The sequence below is a fragment of the Nannospalax galili genome, unplaced genomic scaffold (genome assembly GCF_000622305.1).
Source record: "Nannospalax galili isolate Female #2095 unplaced genomic scaffold, S.galili_v1.0 scaffold481, whole genome shotgun sequence".
In the NCBI taxonomy this organism is placed as follows: Eukaryota; Metazoa; Chordata; class Mammalia; order Rodentia; family Spalacidae; genus Nannospalax; species Nannospalax galili.
Window position 1 is genome coordinate 279,042 of NW_008345609.1, and position 20,456 is coordinate 299,497.

Here is a 20,456-nt window from a genome sequence, read left to right on the forward strand (position 1 = left end):
ATAAGTTTGTGTTTTCTGGTTATAGGCTAATTATAAAATTATGAGTATTTAGTCTATAATTAGAAATTACATGTAGGTTATTGCCACAGCCCTTAATTGCCTCCCAGAACTTGATGGTAAGATCCTATTGCTGAAAATAGGACATACTTTGAACACAGGATTTGGAGAGCTGGAGCTGGAACTGACCTGGAAGCCACCACCCTGAAGGCTAGCTCTCATAGTTTTTGAGGTGCCAAATGCACATGGCTAGAGAGGTCATAGGTCTTAGGGCATACCCTAAGCCTGTTACAGCTTTAGACAAAACCTAGTGCGGAACTAGAGAAATGGGCAGCAGGCCCGAACATTACTGGAAGAACTATTGGCAGGTAAGGGAGAGTTGATCTCTAAGGGAGAGACTTTAGATAGGCTGACTAGGTCTCAGTGAATGAACTAGTATTGAGGGACATCTGGCTACACTAACTTTATTCCATAGGCCTTAATATGACAGAATGCATGAAATTCAGTGTGGGGGAGTACAGATGGGGGAGGGGGAACATAAAGATTGATTAAGATGTTTAGTATGAAATGCACAAAAATTCAATAAAAATATACATAAAACTATATTTAAATAGGTAAACTAGGTCTAATTCTTTTACAAACAAAAATAATGTGATTATTGAAGAACTCCTATAGCACCAGAGAGTTTGTTTGCAAAATAAATAGATAAATAAAACAAAGCAAATCCCCTGCCTTCACTGCCAAGAAATGAAATAGAAAGCAAAACAAAACAATGGTGTAAAGAAAACGTGCTTGATTTCTCTACCTTAGGAACTATTGATGACATTGTAAGGCTCTTAGGAGTTCCTCAGGTGTCCCCATAGAATTTGACATTTCTCCTGATTGTTCTTTAAAATTTACCAATCATTCCTGGCCTTAAGGTTAGCACATTTTCAAACAGAATATGAAAGTATATATTAAACAAGGTGTATTACTAGAATTACAGTTTTGAATGAAAGTGAGTATGATCTTTGAGAGTAACTCATCTAACCACTTGATTCAATGGATATGCAACATAGTGTGGTTAGACTAGTGTATCCAAGGTAAAATATTCAGAAGACCAGATTCAGATGTTCTAAATTCTAGTGTATAGGCCTTCTGCAATAGTACTCGATACATGTTTAAAACAAATAGTTATAAAAACTCTGAACTGTGGCTGGAGGGGTGGCTCAGTGGTTAAGAACTCTGGATGTTCTTGCAGAAAACCTGGGTTCGAATCCCAGCACCCACATGGCAGATAACAACTGTCTGTAACTCCAGTTCCAGGGTATCCAACAGCCTCTTCTGAACTCCACGGGAATTGCAGGACACAGGTGCACTTACCTACATGCAGGCAGTACACACACACACACACACACACACACACACATACACACACACACACTCATAAAATAAAAATAATAAATGAAAATTTAAAAATCCTCTTAACTGTTTATAATTGATAGCATATTTTTGACATACTTAAAGTATCTCTTAGTCTTTGAATTCTTATTGCTTTATTTTTTAAATGAGGTCTTTCTAGCAGCAGTCTGCTTGGAACTCATCATGTAGACCAGCTTGGCATCAATCTCACAGAGATCCACCTACCTCTGCCTCAGGAATGCTGGGATTAAATGCATGTGCCACCATACCCAACACTGAATTATCGTTCTGCTTGACTAAAAGTACTCTCGTAATTCATAAAGATAAAACAGTCCCCCCCACACTGGGGTCTTCCACAATTTCCCTCTCCCTTTTTTTTTCCTTTTAAATTTCTTCAAGCATCCTGGCCACTCCTTGAACAGTTCAAATTTAGTTTCAATTTAGGGATTTTATGCAGACACCTCTGCCATGGGCCACCATCTTTCTTAATCTGAGCACAGTCCTTCAGTTTAGGCATTACCTGGTGTCTGTGAATATGGAAGACGTTGTGAATCATACCAGAACATTGGAGATCAAGGAAAACATGAAGTTTGTAATTATTGGAAGACTACAAAAAACACACAAATCTTGAAAAAAATCTTAACACAGAAGAATCAAATTGCAAAATATGAAAAGCTTGTGAACATGGGATTCTTTTTATAAGGCAATATAATTAAGTGGAATCTCAAAAATAGAAAGAAATATTATGGAATCAAAGATTAAAACATTTTGGAAAGGTTACATGGCTGATATAAATTAAATATTTTACAAAAAGGATTTAGAGGGATTGAGAGATTGGAATAAATCTGGTGGGCAGGTTTTGCATTTAAAAATCTCTCTTACCGTCTCCAAGTCATAGGAGGTTCACTTTAAGTGAGAGAAATTCAAGTGGCTTACTCTTCATTGTTGTAAACAACACACCCAAATACAAAACTATATGTACATGATCTTTATAGTGACAAAGAAGCTAATTAGCTGCACAGGAGTGACCCGTTGATGCTGCAGAGGAGGCCAATACCCAGCTCATTAATAGTTTCTCTAGGGAACCATTTTTGAGTAACTTGTTTTCCCAAGAGTAAAGTATCAAAAGAATTGCCTGGTTATATAAGAGGGAAAGTGGGAAGGTTTTGAGGTAATGGCTGTTATAAAATAATCCCATTTAGAGGTAGTAATCTTGATGTATGAATTGTTTGGAAAGACTTGGATGAGAGAATGAAAATATATCAAGGGTAGACAGACTGCTAAATCAAAACTGAAAAAATAATCTAAAATGCTTCATCTGAAAACACATTCACATTAATTAATAGGGAAAATATGCAAATACTGTTATTGTTGTTGTATTATGGCAAATATGTGTCTATAAATGTTTAAATGTTATCCAGTATTTTAGAGGATAAAGGTATATTTGAAAGTTTTTTTATCTTTTGAATCAATTCCTAAGTCAAGTTTGTATGTCATTGGATCAGTTTGTACAGAGATTTTGGAAGAAAGAAAACATTAAGGAAGGAAATGTAAGAATATGTTTGAATTGTCTCTGTTAAAAGCCCAGTTACTGAGGAGAAGAAAATCATTCAAAAGGACTTCTGTGAAGCCATTAGGATAAACCTAATGGGTCTTGCTAAAGAAACTAGGTTTGTCATTGGTGAACAGTCAAAATCTGATCCACTGAGAGTCCAGTGAAAAAAATGAAGAAAAACAAACAGATCTTTGGCTTCTGTAGAGTCCGAGAGCTCTTGTGTTTCCAGGCCTGCTTCCGGCTCTCACATAACCAAAGAGTACCTGTGACTTGATACCTGATTCCCACAGGACAACAGAGCATTATGTGAACAGGCCTGTTCCAATAGGTCCAGTGAACACCTGGGGACTAACACCCTAGCTTTAGCGGTACGTAGGAGCACAATGGAACAGGCCTCCAGAGCTTTTGGCCTCAGAGGAAGAATCACAGTTCCCGGATATAGCTTGGGTTGTACATTCTGGCACACCTGAAGACCTGTGAGTTGGTCTCACAAGACCCATTTGTCACTTTCTGCCATCTTACTCTTTCAGGTCTAGCTTAGGCCTTTATATTGGCCCAGGTTGGTCAGTTCTACAGAACTTCATATGCTCTTGTGGCCATATCTAGCTAGTGTTGTGCAGCATATACCTCACATCAAACAAACCTAGTCCATATTTAAATTTGTGCATTATCTTGGTTGTCACTAAACTGAATTCACCCCTATTCCTCCAATCATGAATCAACCCTGACCTATCTGATTGTGCATTATCTTGGTTGCCACTAAATTGAAACCACGCCCATTCCTCCAATCAAGAATCAACCCTGACCTATCTGTGAGCCTGCTCACTTAGAAGTCATCCAGTCCACCTTGCTGCTCCAGGATCATGTGGAGTGTACCCTGGGACCTCAGGCTCAGAAGCTGCACCTACCCTTACCTGAATTGAGACCACATTTTACACCCCATTCACACATCAACACAGAGTTCCCAGAAGACTGAACATCAAGCATCACTCAGTTGGGTTACAACCTTACAAGTTGAAGTAACAGCAAACAAAGACTAGATCAATTATCCTTAACAAAAGCACTACTAATTGCATAACTCCAGATACGCAAGTCCCATTGCACAAACACAAGCAACATTAATAATCAAGACATGTATCTTCCAGAAATTGGCACACCGCCCCCCCCCACTGTAATGATTCCTAAGAAAGGGAGCTTAGCTGATGCAAAGTGATAGCACTTGGACTCCCAACAGATTGATAGTGGGTGACTTCAATACCCAGGTCTTCTCAATAGGCATTGCAAACACAAAAACTAGAGAAACCCTGGATGCTGTAAATCAAATGGACTTAGGCAATGTTACAGAACATTCCACCCAAACACAAAATTATACACTTTCCTTCAGCAGCCCATGGAACACTTCTCCAAATCGAGCATATATTAGGACACAAAGCATGTGTCAATAAATTTAGGAAAACAGAAATAACAGCTTGTATTTTAACTGACCACAAAGGAATAACCCTATATATCAACAACAATTGAAATAGAAAGATGCTCACAAATTAATGGAAAATAAACAATACACTACTGAATGATACATGAGTTAAGGGAGAAATAAAGAGAATTTCTTGATTTCATAAGTTCCTAGAATTGAATGAAACTGAAAAACATCTAAGAGACACAATGAAGGCAGTCCTCAGAAGAAAGTACATAGCACTAAGTACCTAATTCCCCAGTAAAAAGATATCAGAAAATTAGTGACATCTCATATTAATAGGTCAATGATGCTCCTAAAGTCCTTAGAAAACCAACAATAAACAACACCTAAAAAGAGCACAAGGAATAGATTAACAGAATTATGTTAAAATTAATAAAATAGACATTCTTTCCCCCACACAAAGAAACCACTAAGAAAATGAAATGAAGAACTGATTCTTTGAAAATAAACAAGATTGTTAACAAGACTGACAAACTTTTAGTCAAATTAACCAAAATAGAGATAACTAAAATTAATAAAATCAGAGATGCAAATGAAAATGTTACAAATGACCTTGAGAAAATTCAGAAAATCTCAAGGACAAACTTTAAATCATATTCTATTAAACTTGAAAAATCTAAAAAATAAATGGATGAATTTCTAGATATATACAGCCTACCAAACTTAAATCATCATAAAATAAAAAATTTAAATGTATTGTAACAACTAAAAACAAGAACAATAACAACAACAAAAAAAACAGATGACCAGATTGATACAGGACAGATTTCTACCAGACCAAGGAAGAAGACCTATATCAATATTCTTCTATTTATTCCATGAACTAGAAAAAGAAGAAACACTTCCAATGTTTTTCTCAATGTATATTTTTATTTAATTTTCGAGCATTTCATACATCTTAATTATATTTAGACCCCTTTCCAAATCCACACACAGTAGATTTCATGCATTCTGTAATATATGTTAAGCTTATTGACTCAAGTTCGTGTATCCAAATGCAAATTTTTATTATGCCAATATTACCCTGATACCAACCCCCAAAATACGCAAGATAAAAGCTAATTATAGGCCAATTCCTCTGTTAAACATAAGTACAGAAAAAAATCAATAAAATAGTTGCAAACCAAATACAAGAGCACATCAAAAAGATTATCCACCATGATCAATTCAGCTTCATCCAGAGATGCAGAATTGCTCAACATACATAAATAAATAATTGTAATTCACCACATAAACATACTCAAGGGCAGAATTTACATGATCATCTCATTAGATGTAGAAAAGTCCTGTCACCTGTAATATATTCAAACATCTCTTCACAATGAAAGTTGTGATGAATATAAGGATACAAGTGAGATATCGCAAAATAATCAAGACAATATACAAGAATCCAATAGCCAACATTTTAAAAAACAAAGAATTTCAAACATTTCCACTAAAATCAAGAATGAGAAAAGGATATACACGCTGCTTTTCTGTTCAATACAACGATTTAAGTTTTAGCTACAGCAATAAGACAGATGAAGGAAATCAAGAAAATACAAATTGAAAGGAAGAATTCAAAATATCTTATTTTTGCAGATGATATGATTTATTACCTGAAATGTCCTACAGACTCCACCAGAAAACTTCTAGAGCTGATAAACACATTCAACAAAGTAATAGAATAGAAATTTAACACACACACAAATTAGTAGTCTTCCTATGCACCACAAACATACTGTTGCACTAAATTTTCCCCTTCTTGCACTCTGTTTGACCAGCACTCACTCACTCAGGATCTCTTTGTCCTGACATGGATCAACAAACCAATTGCCAAAATGACCGCCATGCTAACTCTCCATCTGGGAACCTCTGTTTTTATCTTACCCAACCATAAAACTCCCAAGAATCCGTGTGTGTTGTGGTGGCACATGCCTTTAATCCCAGCACTCTGGAGGCAGAGGCAGGCAGATCTCTGTGAATTTGAGGCCAGCCTGGTCTCCATAACAAATCCAGGCTAGCTAGGGCTACAAGGAGACTGTGTCTCGAAAAGACCAAAAACAAAACAAAACAAAACAAAACAAAAGAACAAAACAAAACTCCTAAGAATCTTATAGCTATAGCTGGCCTTTCTTTCTTAAGGTATCTTTCAAATGGGTTTCACATGTGTAAAACACTCAAAGGTTAACATCATATATTAAATCAATAATAGACAAGGTCTAACACAGCATGGAAAGGTTTGATCCATTCATGTTAATTGCTTTTTCCACAGGTCTTTGTTAGGTACCATAGAAGTGGTAAGAGGTATTAATTTGGTTAGTTCTTTACTATCTTTAGTTATCCCTTTGGAGTCATTGTGCATTCTGGGGATCTTACATGGAGTCTCTTTGTATTCTTTTATCCTTGATATACTTACGCATGCTGGCCTTATTTGCCTGTCCCTGCACTGGGCTAAGGAGGCAGGGTGTTTCTTTTGTCCCCTCTGTACTTGTTAGTTCCTTGAGTCTGGCAGGCCCTGGGTCTGCCTCCTGACTGCAGCCATATCTGTTGTCTCTCCATTGACCACACCTGGCTGGGGGAGGTCTTGGTGGGAAAAACTGCCTCCACCCCAGCATAATCATTTTTAGGAGAGAAATGCATCTTATTTAATCTTTGGGAATAAGCATCCTTGGACAGTTTTTTCCTCTGAATATCTTCTGTAAACTCTTCTTACAGTTTTAAAGCTTCCAGAAACTCCTTAGATCCAAATTTGGTTTTCCATCAATTTTTTCTTTGGAAATTTGGGTTTGACATAAATCTTGCTGCATTTGTCTTTGAGTAACTGAAATGGACCATTTCTCCAGTCTGGTCTTTTTTTTTTATATCTCTTTAGGGTGTTCTGTTATTCTAAAGACATGTTTTACACACTGGTCAGAGTTACTTAGATTTGCTAAAGCCTCTCTCACTATACAAAGATCCTATCCCATTAAAGGACTTGGCAAAACCATTAAAGCTCTACACCATTCTCAAGGTCCCAGTTGAATTAAGATTTCTATTATAGCTCTGGTGAACACAGTCTTATCTGGCCTGGTGAACTGGGCATCATATATTGCATTTCTCATACCTAGTTCTCTCAGTAAAGCCTGTTCCTCCTTTATAGTCTTCCAGTCCTTGTTAATCATGGGAGTTTCCTTTGGTAATGGCCATATATCTTTAATGCCTTGCACCAGCCATCCCATTAGGGATCGTTTCACCCTGCATTGCCCTAGGTTGAACAGTCTATGTCGCAAAGACAGAAGGGCAGTTATATAACTCAGCTGTGAAGCTTCTGTAGGACTTCAACTGACATTACTTGTTCCTATGTCCCATATGTTCAAGAGCCATGTGGCGAGGGTCTCTTTGATTGCTTGCTTGCCTTTCCTAGCTTCAACAGCTCCAGTGTGGAGTATTTTCTCCTAGCTATAGTCCTGTTAACTTTCTTCTCCTTTTTATATCAAAGGTTGAACTGAAGGGCAGTTTTAGCCACTTTTATTTCTAGGTCATTTCTTTTTTACTACTATCTGTCTTTTATCCTGTGTCTTTGGACCCCTGGTCCCCTAACCTTACATAAGTTAATATGTCTTATTTTTTTCTCTCTCAAGCTCTGAGGCTGAAGCTGAATCTGCCATTAACTCCCTAGCCTTTTCAGCTTCCTCTGCCTTGGGAGAATCCTTTATTATGCAATGTGGCCATGCCCCCTCTTTGGGTATCTCTCTTGCTTGTAAGATTTTTTTTTTTCAGGCTCTCTATAATCTTTAACTGTTTTCAGATCCATGTTGTGTCAGACTCCATTTTTTTTAGCAACTGAGCTATTTCCCCACATTTACAGCACAGCTGTGGCCCTGGGATTTTCCCCTTTGAGTCTGTCTGTGTCTGCATGGCCTGGTCATTCTAATTACATTTTCCACGATCCACTGTGTGATCCATGTCAGTGCCACCATTAGGTCCCTTGCTTTTCCCGAACTCCTGTGGTTTGTCATTTCCAGTGCCATCATGCTGGCTGCACTAATTTGTTGCACTAAATTTTCCCCTTCTCCCTCTCTGTTTGACTGCCCTTACTCACTCAGGGACTCATGGTCCTGATGCAGATCAACAAACTGGCATAACAGATTTATATCTTATTTTTTGCATAGTTTGTGTGACATTTTGGGGGGGTCACTTACACTTTCTATAATCTATGTCCCATTCACGGCATCAGTAGTAGTTTCCATCAGCTTTCCTGCACCATACCCATGTGCTGTCTCACCCGATGGTCTGCCTCATCCTGCCATGCAGAGCCTGCAAGAGGGGCAGGGCATCTTCCTGACTCTTCTCAACCCTGCCCATTCCATTCCCTGCAGGCCTCTCTCCTGGAGTTCCCAAAATGGCCACTTCTCTAACTCTCTGTCTCTCAGTGGCAAGACTAACTCTCCTTCCCAGTGTGTATTCACAGCTGTCCTTAGCCCTGCCCCTTAATGTGCCCAACTCCTCCCACAAAGCATGGTAAGGGGGTGGGTCCAGTGCTTATCAGAGGAACATCTGAGTCACACATACTGGAAAGAAACCATGGAAATGATTACATTCTTGATAACCTCAAAATAAAATACCTTGGAATAAAACTAACCAAAATCTAGGAGTGGTGGCACATACCTTAAATTCCAGCACTTGAGTAGTTGAAAAAAGAAAGAAAGAAAGGAAAAAGAAAGAAAGAATCAAAACAAAAGAAAATACCCCCCCCCCCGGGGAAAGTAAAAGGCTTGCATAATATAAGCTTAAAGACAATGAAGAAATATACTTTGAAGAAGATTCTAGAAGATGGAAAGACCACTCATTCTCATGGGTAGGTAGAATTAATATTGAGAAAGTAACAGTTCTACTATGTGGTCACTGCCAGTGGTGGCCGCTCCTTCATTCTCACAGGGATCGAGGCTGCTCCTCCACTCTCCCTGGGCTGAGGCAGCTCTTTTGCTTGCCCTGTGCTGCCTCCTGTCGTCACTGCTTCTGCCCGGTCCTGGACTCTAGGCCTGGTGAGGAGACTGTGTCAGCGGAGCCGCATTCAGACACAGGAGACCAGGTTCAGTGACACAGATCTTCTTTATTGCAGAAAGGCACAAGCTTATATAGGGGTAGTGGTCCAATCACAGCACAGCAAGTAGGATACCTTATTAGCATAACAGACTTAGCATCCTATTAGCATAACAGACTTAACATCCTATCACAGAATAGAGGGTAGGATGCCTCATTAGCATACTGGGTTTCAGATTACAGAACCTGGATTCCTGAAAACCACGTGACCCTGATTGTTGCAATATCTAAGTTTTGCAATTTTGAATTCTATGGGTGGTGATTAGGGAGTGGCAAGCTCTAGGCATCAGTCTCATGATCTGCCAATGGGAGCAAATGTCACAAGACATTCCTTGTAGCTCAGCAGTTGGGCCATTGTCTCGGGCCTGCTGTATGGCTGTCAATAAGACTTTCACCCTAGGCTAAAGCCTGTCTCCCATACTACCAAAAGTTTTCAACATATTCAATGTAATCCTCACAAAAATTCCAGCAAAATATTTGAAAGAAAATGAAAAGAATAAAATAAAATTTCATCAGAAAACTCTGTAGCATAGTACTGTCAAAAAAACAGACACACTGATCAATAGAATAGAATTGAGGACTAAAATTTAAGTGCAAAGCAGCTACCTAATTTTTGGCAAAAGGGTCAAAATCACTCACTGGAGAAAAGATAGCATACTTGACAAATGGTGAAGGTCAAATCAGTCCCATGTAGAAGAACAATGCCAGATCCCTATTGCTCACCCACCATAAAACTCAACTTGAAACAGATCAAGAACCTAAACCAAGGAGCTCACTCCTTGAAGATTACAGAACAGAAAGTAGGAAATACACTGGATTATATAGGCACAATGAAGGACTTTCTGAACAAAACACTCATAGCACAGGCATTAAGACCAAAAATTGACAAATGTATCTAAATGCTTCTGTCTCGTAAAAGACACCATCATTTGAGCAAAGAGCCTACCAAATGGGAAATGTTCTTTATCACCTAAACAATTGACAGAAGCTAATTATTACAAATATACAAAACTAAAAAACAAAAAAACAAAAAAACTAAAACTAAACATCAAAACCAAAAACACTTCACTTATTCCCCATCAGAACTTGGCAGTAAGACCCTATTACTGAGGACACTACCTACGTGCATTATAGAACAAATAAGGAGAAATAAAGTTTGTACTGATTTCCAAGCTTCATCTCTGCTTGTTAGCTGCTATAGTGCTAGAAGGTTCTATGTATGTCAAAGACAGAGAAAGATAATAATTTACCTTACCCAGTAGTGAACCCTGTGAGCTACAGTAAGAACTGGCTTGTGAAATTATGAGTATTGGTATAATAGTGACCCAGATGTTATGGAAATAATCAACCTCCTTTTAATTGGATTTAAAGCCTACTTCACAATATGGGTTGGTTCTAGTTAGTTTTCTATTGTGGATAAAACACTCTGACCAAAAACAACTTGGGGAAGAAATGATTTATTTCACCTCACATCTTGGATGGAAACCAAGGTGGGAGCTCAAGGCAGGAACCTGGAGGAAGGAACTGAAGCATAGACCAGGATCACCTTCCAAAGACTGGTACCAGCCACAGTAGGATGGGCCTTCCTACATCACTCAACTATGAAGAATATGCCTCACAGACATGACCACAGGCCAATCAAATGTAGGAAATGCCTCAGTTAGAGTTTCCTCTTCCCAGCTGCTTTCATTTGGAAAATCCATGGAAGTCAGGAATTAATAAGGGGAAATGAGGGGGAGAGTCGCCAAAGAAGGGGGTAGAATGCAATGATATAAAGGGGGGAAATGTGAATAATGGAATAAATATTGTAAATGGGGTGAGAAATGGGGGGACGAGACAGAAGATGGAGTAAGTGAAGGGATATCTAACTAGTAAAGGCCTTTTGAAATGTCACATGGAAGCAAGCTAATTTAGAAGCTTCTTAAAAGTCTATACATATAGCTGGGTGCGGTGGTACACACATGTAGTCCCAGTAGAGGCAGAGGCAGTGGACCTCTGTGAGTTCAAGGCCAGCCTGGTCTACAAAATGAGTTCCAGGACAGCTGGGGCTACAGGGAAACCAGGTCTCAAAAGACAACAACAACCAAAAAGTCTATACATATACAATATAGAAGATCTTAAATGTAGTTACCCTATAATGTGGTTAAATGACCCTATCAGAGACCATAGGCTTTCAAATAAAAAGCACAGTGTCAAGAATGGGCTCCTTCTCTTGGAGCTGCTGACCAGAAGAATCACATAGACACTCAAGAATACTGGCTGTTGCCATTACTTTTAGTTGCATCCAGAACTTGACTGTAAGAACCTACTGCTGAAGAAACTACATACATGAATTCTATAATAAGCAAACAGAAATCAAAGAGGTACTGACCTTGAAGCTTCATCTTTACTGGCTAGCTTTCATATCTCTAGAAGTTACTATGCATGCTACTGGAAGAGAAAGGTAATAATCAACTTTACTTAACTTTGAACTATTTGAGCTATAATAACTTCTGGCCTGGCAAAATAAGTCCACTGGTGCAACAGTGGCAGAAATGTTATTTGAGTAATCCACCACCTTCTGATTGGATTTAAGACCCATTTCACAAAATGGAGCTCATACCTGGTACATCTATCAGGGCCAAGAAACCTGCAACTAGACAGATCACAGGACATAGTGGAAAACCTACTAATATAATTATGCTAAACAGAGATATTATTAAAACAGTATCCAATTACCTATATAATCATAGATTAGTGCATCTCATCTCTCATCAGTTTGTATTGTCACCTTCTTTAAGAAAAAGCTTCTCTCATGAGAGTTCAGAGATGCACTAATCTATGGGTCTAATGTCAAGTCATTTGAGTTGGTTCAATACTATGGCCATTTAGCGGAACAATAGTTGTAGTTATTCTCCACTGGCTTTTGACCCATCTCTCATCAGAGATGTTTCTTCTTACAGCAGATAGTAATTGACAACTCATAGCCAATCAGTGTGCGGAGAACGAGAGACTGAATTTTCAGTCCTAAATTGGATACTTATATCACCCCTTCACCTCCCAAATATCAGGGAACATTGTGCAAGAGAGATGAAAATATTGTATGAGCCAGAGTTTGTAGGTAACAACCATGTTGTCTAGATGTGTTGGGTAGGCATGTCCTCTGAGAACTGAACCCGTAGAGACTCAGAGGGGCTATATCTAGAAGGTGACAATACAAACTCACACCTAATCAGTGTGCAGAGAATGAGTCTGCATAGTGCTTATCCCTAAATGAGACACCTGTATCACACGCTCTCTCACAAGGCTAAGGATCATTGTGGAAGAAGGGGCAGAAAGATTGTTGGAGCTGGAAGTGGTGGGTGAATATAAGGAAACTATTCAGTGTTTTTGGTAAAAGTCATGGAAATGTTATGAATAGTTTGAGCATACTTGAAAATAATAAAGACTGTATGCAACGAACCTATAACCAACATTATATTAAATGGAGAAAAACAGAACATGTCCTCAAAATTCAGGAATGAGACAAGATGCCCTGTATCTTATCTCTTATTTAATACTGTGTTCAAAGTCTTAACTATATCAGTTAGACAAGGAAAGTTATAAAAGGGATAAAAATATGAAAGAAAAATTTCTAATTATCCCTATTTGCAAAATGAAATAATTCTGTACTTAAAAGACTCTATAAAATCTATTAGGAAACTCCTATATCTAATAAAATCTTACAGTAAAGTTGCAGGATATAAAATCAATATTTTAAATGTTGCCTTCATATATACAACAGTATACTCTTAGAGAAAGAAATTAGATAAAAATCTCACTTCAAAATATTTCCAAAATGATTAAGTACTAGGAATACAGTTCACCAAAGAAGAGAAAGACATCTACAATGAAAACTTCAATACACTGAAGAAGGAAATCAAAGATACTAGACTGTGGAAAAACCTTCCATACTCCTGGATTACAGAACATTATTGTGAAAAATGATTATATACCAAAATTAATTAACAAATTTAATGCATTTACTATCAAAATTCTGAAGTCATATTTCAGAGATCTAGAAGAAGCAATCTAAGAGTTCATATAGAGTCACAAAAAAACAGCAAATAGATAAAGTATCCTAAGAAATAAGAGCACAGTGGGGAGTATCACAGTGCCTGATATCAAAGTATACTACAGAGCTATAGTGATAATGACAACTTGTCACTGCTATGAAAACAAACAGGTAGTCAAATGAAAAACAAGAGACAACCTAGAAATAAACTGCCAAAGCTATGCCCACAAAGTTCCTTACAAAATATGAAAAAACGTACATTGGAAGAAAATACAACCCATTCAACAAATGTTCTGGCAAAACTGGATATCCATCTGCAGAAGAATGAAATTTTAGATTCATGTCTTTCAGCTTATAGCCAAATAAATTTTTAATGGATCAAAGATCTTAATTTAAATTCTGAAATATTGAAATTTCTAGATGAAAACATAGGGAATACGAAGGACTCATCCTTCTGTAGAAATATTTGTACATCCATGTTTGTTGCTGCTATTTTCACAATAGCTAAGGAGTGGAAACCTAAATGTTCCCCAACTGATAAATAGTTCATAAAAAGGTGGTAAATTTATACAATGCAGTTCCACTCAACAGTAAGGAAAGATGAAACCATGAAAATGGCAGGTAAATGGATGGACCTAGAAACTATTATACCAAGTGAAGTAACACAGACTCAGAAAAACAAGTGGCATATGATCTCCCTCATTTGTGAATTATTCCCAATCCCTTATATGTGAGTATGTATCCTGATGTAAGAGCAGGAGCCAGGAAAATGGAAAGGAAACACAGAGGTAAAGGAAAAGAAATAGCTTGAGAGGGGGGATAATAAGAAACAGGATATTATGGGAGAAATGGTGAAAATGTGGGTATTCAACTGGAAAGGGAGATAAGGGAAGGACATACAAGGAACCATGAGGGTAAAGGGGAAGAAGGAACACAAGAGAAGGGAGGATAACAGGAGACAGGTATCAGCAATGGAAAAATGGGGGCACTTTATCTGGGAAGGAAGGAGAGAATTTAGATACAGAGAGAGGAGACATAAATAAAGTATAGGTGGTGAGAAAAGTCAGAGGCAAATGTATTATCTCAGCCCCTACCCCCTTAAAAATACACATACAATATCTGAATATGAGTGTATGTATATATCTGAGAGCTATATAAGAAGAAACACAGTGCCAGACAGGAGAAAAGTCCCTTAAAGTTGTTGGTCAGGGTAGTTCGTAGTTCAAGAGACTCCCAAAATAACACAGGCTATTGCCACAGCCCTTGATTACCTCCCAGAACTTGAAGGTAAGACCCTACTGTTGAAGACAAGACATACTTTGGAGACAGGACTTGGAGCACTGGAGCTAGAACTGACCTGCAATTCTTCTATCTGAACACTAGATTTCATAGTTCTAGAGAATACTATGCCAGCTGATAAGGGAGAAAATCAATAAGTGGTCCAGCCCAGCTCTGAGGCCTAATAACCACAATGACTGCCACAGCAAACTATTTCTAGCCCTCTCAGTGGGAAGGAACTAATGTGTAGCATTGTAAATATAGCCACATATATATGGCTGGAGAGGTCACAGATCCTAGAGAAAACCCTATCTCTGTCATATCTGTAGACAAATTAAATTTCATACTGTATGGTAAATATGGGTCCTTATATTTACAGAAAAATGTACCATACACCACTAATCAAAGATGCTTCTTTCTTTGACAGATGGAAGCTATTACAGACTTTCACAAGTGGTCACACACAGAGAATACATGTCTGAGAGATGCCCAGCCTTAAGTGACACATCTATAGTGGAACTTATGGCTAATGGGACATAGCAGAACAGGGGAGAGTGAGAATACGAATACATCCCTTGACTCTCACCAGTGAGGGTTCCTCATACAACAGAGTGTGATGCACACAGAAGGCCACAACTGGCTAAGTTTTAGTGTATAAGAGACTGCAGAGTGTGCATCCCAGGATAGGACTCATATTAAATCTCACCCACCCATGGCTCAGGGACCATTGTGGAGAGAGTGTGGAAAGATTGTAAGAACCAGGCTTGGTTCATGAACATAAGGAAACAGAAGCTTTCAGGTCAATGGATTCTTGTTCATTTGAATAAGACCCACGCTGACTCAATCAGACAAAAACCTAACATAGAATAAGGGATATGGGCCATGGGTTCCAACCCTAGCTGAGGAACTACTGGCAACTCACAACTGAGAACTGTGCAAGAGAGTAGATCTTATTCAGTATCTCTAGAAAGGTTGAGGATACTCCAGTGGATGAACTTGCACCAAAGGACATCTGGGTATAAAAGCTTGAGTGGATAGGACTTAATATCTATGACAGAATGAGTGAAATTCAGTGTGGGGAAGGAACTGTGGGAGGGTGTGGATTAGAGAGGGGTTCTAAATTTGATTAAGAACTATTATATGAAATGCACAAAAACCTAATTAAAAATAAAAAGATGTCTGAAATGCAAAAAATTTTATAAAAATATGCACTGAGGAAAAATAAATATGTTCATGTACAAAAAAGTGTGTTCTACCATGCACCAGGCTTTTTCCTAAAGCTTTTAAATTGTTTGCCATCTGAGCTTAAGAAGCTTCCCTGAAAGATGGATGTCTACCTCCTTTTAGAACATAATGTTTCTGAAATAGCTTCCTTCCAAGATGGAATGTATTAACTTGGAGGAAATTGTTACATAGCAGAAGTATGGGGCATAAGACCGCTTCTATAAATGAGGGAAGAGCGAATGAAGAGGCATCCACAATCATTTGAAGATCTGCCATTCATTGAGTGGGTGCCAATGACCATAAAGTTTAACAAGACTTTGGATCAGAAATAAGCAAGAAATTATTTGCAATGAATAATGTATACTTTTTCTTACACAGTATGCTTTATCAAACAACTACTTCAAAATTGACTTTAGCATTCTGAAAACGTGCTGGATGAATGGCCAAATGACTGTATATGTACACATAAATTCTTAAAACATTTTGAATTCTGACAGAATGTAAAGGATTAGAACTGGGTTTAGCAATGACAAAAAAGAAAAGAGCTCAATAAAACTTTTTCTAGATGGGATGTAAAATTATGACTTATGGGCAAAATTTGGAAAATATTTGAATAAATTTTCTCTGGGAACACAGCCACTGTCATTTTAACATGCACCAACTATGGGTTAAACACCATCTGTTGTTCTTTTCATGCTAGAACAACAGAGTTGCCTTGAGAAAGATGCTACATATTCTATAGAGTTTAACGTACTTGTTAATGCTTTATAGGAAATGTTTGTTGGTCGTACTTCACAACAAGCAAGTTTGGCAGAGGACTGTCAAAGCAAAAGCACATCCAACCTCATTGTCTTCATACACACTTGACAGGAATGATAGGAGGTTAACTTTATTGACATTCCGTAGATGTTACCTCTGGGGATACCATATACATTATTGCAGGGCTCAATAGAAAATAAATTTGTGGGCACTTCAGTTGAGATGGCAAGTTCTCAAGATAGAAATGGCAGGACATTTAAAGCTTGTGTGGAATCCTTTTAAGTGTGGGATTTTATATGACTGCATAGGTCATTTGTGTATGATGCTGGATCTCCCTATCTTATGTTGAGAATGTTTAAGGCCTGAACTGTATGTAAATACAACTGTACATTTAGGTCATATTCTCATTTAAAATTGTCAAAGGAATTTACAAGGATATGCATCCTCTATAACACATAATATGTTAAATGAAAGCAGCAATATGCTTAAGTGTTTGAATTAGGCATGTTATGAGCAGAGTAATTTTAAAAATTTTAAATTATTTCTTACTAGTAAATATGTAGTATTGAATATTGTAGTAGAAATGATCTATCTTAAAATTTACAGTTCTTTGATTAATAGTGAGGCTGAACACTTTTAATATATTCATCAGCTATTTAGAGTTCTTTATTTTTGTCCTTAGTCCATTCAGTCTTTTTTTGTTATTTCTTAGCCCAAAGTAACACTGTTCATCAGCAGGGTACTAGTTTTTCCATTCTGTTCACTGATTTACTGATTCTATGTGTCAGACTACAGCAAAGCAACCCACCCGAACCATGGACTGACAGTGTTTGCTGAAATTTGAAATTTTAAAATTTCTAATAAGAATTTAGTGCACCCAGGGGTATAACTTCTCTCTAGGTCTGAACTGTTCCTGTCCTATGCTAGGTGCTGCATAAATGTACAGTTCTGTTAAATGGAGCTTAGTAGGCAGAGAGTAGTCACTTCCATGAGCACAGCTGGCAGTAAGCCATTCACTTCTGTAGGTGACCCCTAGCAAACTCATTTACTCGTCAAGTTAGACTTCTTAAGTCACTCTGATGTTTAAGCCCTATTCCCATATGGAGGCAGGTATTTCTTTGATCTTTCCCTTGGAAATTTATGCAACATATAAAACCCCAGAAATTATAAATATTTACAGTAATATAAATATTACATGATGATAAATACATATATTTTTTCAAACACATCTAGTTCCTCAAAACTTTATCACTTATTTTTGGTAAATCATTCACAAGTTTTTCTTACAGATTTTTAAACTACAAAATATCTCTTTGTCTGTAGACACCCTTATGTGCAACACCAAAATAGAACTTATTCTGTCTAACTGTAACTTGACATCTCCTGATTTCCTCACTGCCCTCATTCTGAGTTCAATCTCTGTGAAACAAACTTGTAAAAAGTTTATGTATGACTGACATCATATGGAAATTGTTTCTCTGACATTAATTTTTTCCATTTATTATGTTTGGTTTCATATACTTTACAACAAATGACAATTTGCCATTTTTTTACTTGATAATATTCCATTTTGTATATAATCACATTTTATTTATTCATTTATTGATTGATGGGTACTTTGATTATATCAAATTCTTGATTCCATTAGTACAATTTCCTGATCACTTGGTCATCTTGCTTAAAATTTTCTTTATCAACTTCCATAATGTTTTCCCATCAACAGTGTAGAAATTTTCCATTTTCTCTTCATTGTGTTTGAAGCTCAGTTATGTTTATCACCATATGAATCCTTCATGTCTATGTTCTTATCTCTTCTCCCTGACTGATGCTTCAAACAGTCAATTTCCAAATAAAGAATGTGAAATAAAATTGTGTGTTAGGTTTTTTTTGGAGGGAGATTGAGCTAAATAAGGGAATAGAGTGAATACATCTGACCCTTGGGTGTGACATTCGCTAAAATAAGTGAAAAGTCTGTTTACTAAGACTATGAAAAACAGAAAGAATGGATTTTTGTAATTTCTCATGTCTAAATGTTTAACACATAAATAACACATAAATAATGCTGCTATCTCTTACAATAATTCATGTTCTGATAGATCTATTTTTCTTACAGTTGTCGATATAATCATTAAATGCTTCATAAAAGTAATATGAATTCATTCAGTGAGGCAAAATGTTCTAGTTTCACCAGGTTGAGGAGATGTTCAACATGTTTTATTTAGAATTCTATAATTACAAAAATCTCATGACAGATCTGGTCAGCAAACTTTGATATAACATCGATTCTTTTTCAGTCTTTTTATGGCAATCTTCATATCTTTGTTTCTAAATGTATAGATGACAGGATTCAGGACAGGGGTGATAGCAAAGTCCACAATGAAAAGATATTTGTCAACCGATGATGTGGGGAAAGGCCACACATAGAGAAACATGCATGGAGTAAAAAAAAGAACCACCACTGTGATGTGAGCTGACAGAGTGACGAGAGCCTTTGATAAGTCCCCTGAAGAACGTTTCCAGACTGTGATCAAAATGAAGATGTAGGAAAGGAGAAGCAGGAAGAAGGTGCCCATGCTCATGAAGCCGCTGTTGGCAGCAACAACAAACTCAAACTTAGCTTCATCTGTGCATGCAAGTTTTATGATCCGAGGGAAGTCACAGTAAAAGCTGTCTACTTGATTAGGACCACAAAAAGGCAAGTTTATAACAAAAGAAAACTGAGACATGGCATGGATCACTCCTGTTACCCAGCCAATGATTACGAAGGAAACACATATTTTAGGGCTCATGATGCTCAAGTAGTGCAGAGGCTTACAGATGGCTGTGTACCTGTCAAAAGCCATGGCTATGAGCAGCACCATCTCCACTCCCCCCATGATGTGAATGAAGCATATCTGTGTCATGCAACTTTGGAAAGAGATTACTTTGATCTCACGTAAAAGATCTGAGACCATCTTTGGAACTGTGGTAGATGAAAGGCTGATATCAATGAGGGACAGGTTGGCCAGTAGAAAGTACATAGGAGACTGTAAGTGAGAGTCAGTAATTACCAAAAAGACAATGAAAAGATTTCCAAGGATGATTCCTAAATAGAGCAAAGAGAAGGTGAACGTAAGACAAATGGTTGTTTCCCAAGAACTAGAAAGTCCAAGCAACACAAAATCAAGAACTGCAGAATCATTCATTTGATCGATTGGCTGGATCAGAGAGCAGATTTCAAACCACCTGTTAGCAGAAAAAGAGAAAAGTCATAATCAGTATTAGAAGGTATATTCCGTATTGATCCTGCTACTTTGTTCTGTAGCTTGAATATATGACAGAAATCACTGACCTGAGTAACAATAGGACAGAGAAATACAGTGATCAGGAGATCACATTGGATGAGATGAAAAATACTAGGTTAAGGTGGCTCAGGGCTTTAGCTGTAGCACGCAGGAGGCTGAGGCAGGAAAATCATGAGCTCAAGGCATTTGTAGACAAGAAAGTGACCTTTTTTTCCAGGAAACAAATGAACAAATAATGTGAAAAAAGAAAATAATTAAACATATTACATGGATGAATTTGAACTACTTTTCTTTTTATTCCATGACTAAATGGCTTATGTTTGTTTGGCTTCGTCTCTCAAAGATTTCTTGACATTTGCCATAGCTTATCCCACTCAGAGGACA

The 20,456-nt window shown here is 37.5% G+C and overlaps 1 protein-coding gene across 1 annotated transcript; it reads right to left on the reverse strand.

Annotated features, from left to right (window-relative positions):
* Positions 1-19,031: 19,031 nt before the first annotated feature.
* Positions 19,032-20,010, reverse strand: LOC103741016 (olfactory receptor 4F21-like). Its single transcript, XM_008841708.2, has one exon. The coding sequence runs from the start codon at positions 19,971-19,973 to the stop codon at positions 19,047-19,049; it is 927 nt and encodes a 308-aa protein (XP_008839930.1). The 5' UTR covers positions 19,974-20,010; the 3' UTR covers positions 19,032-19,046.
* Between the last annotated feature and the right edge of the window lie 446 nt (positions 20,011-20,456).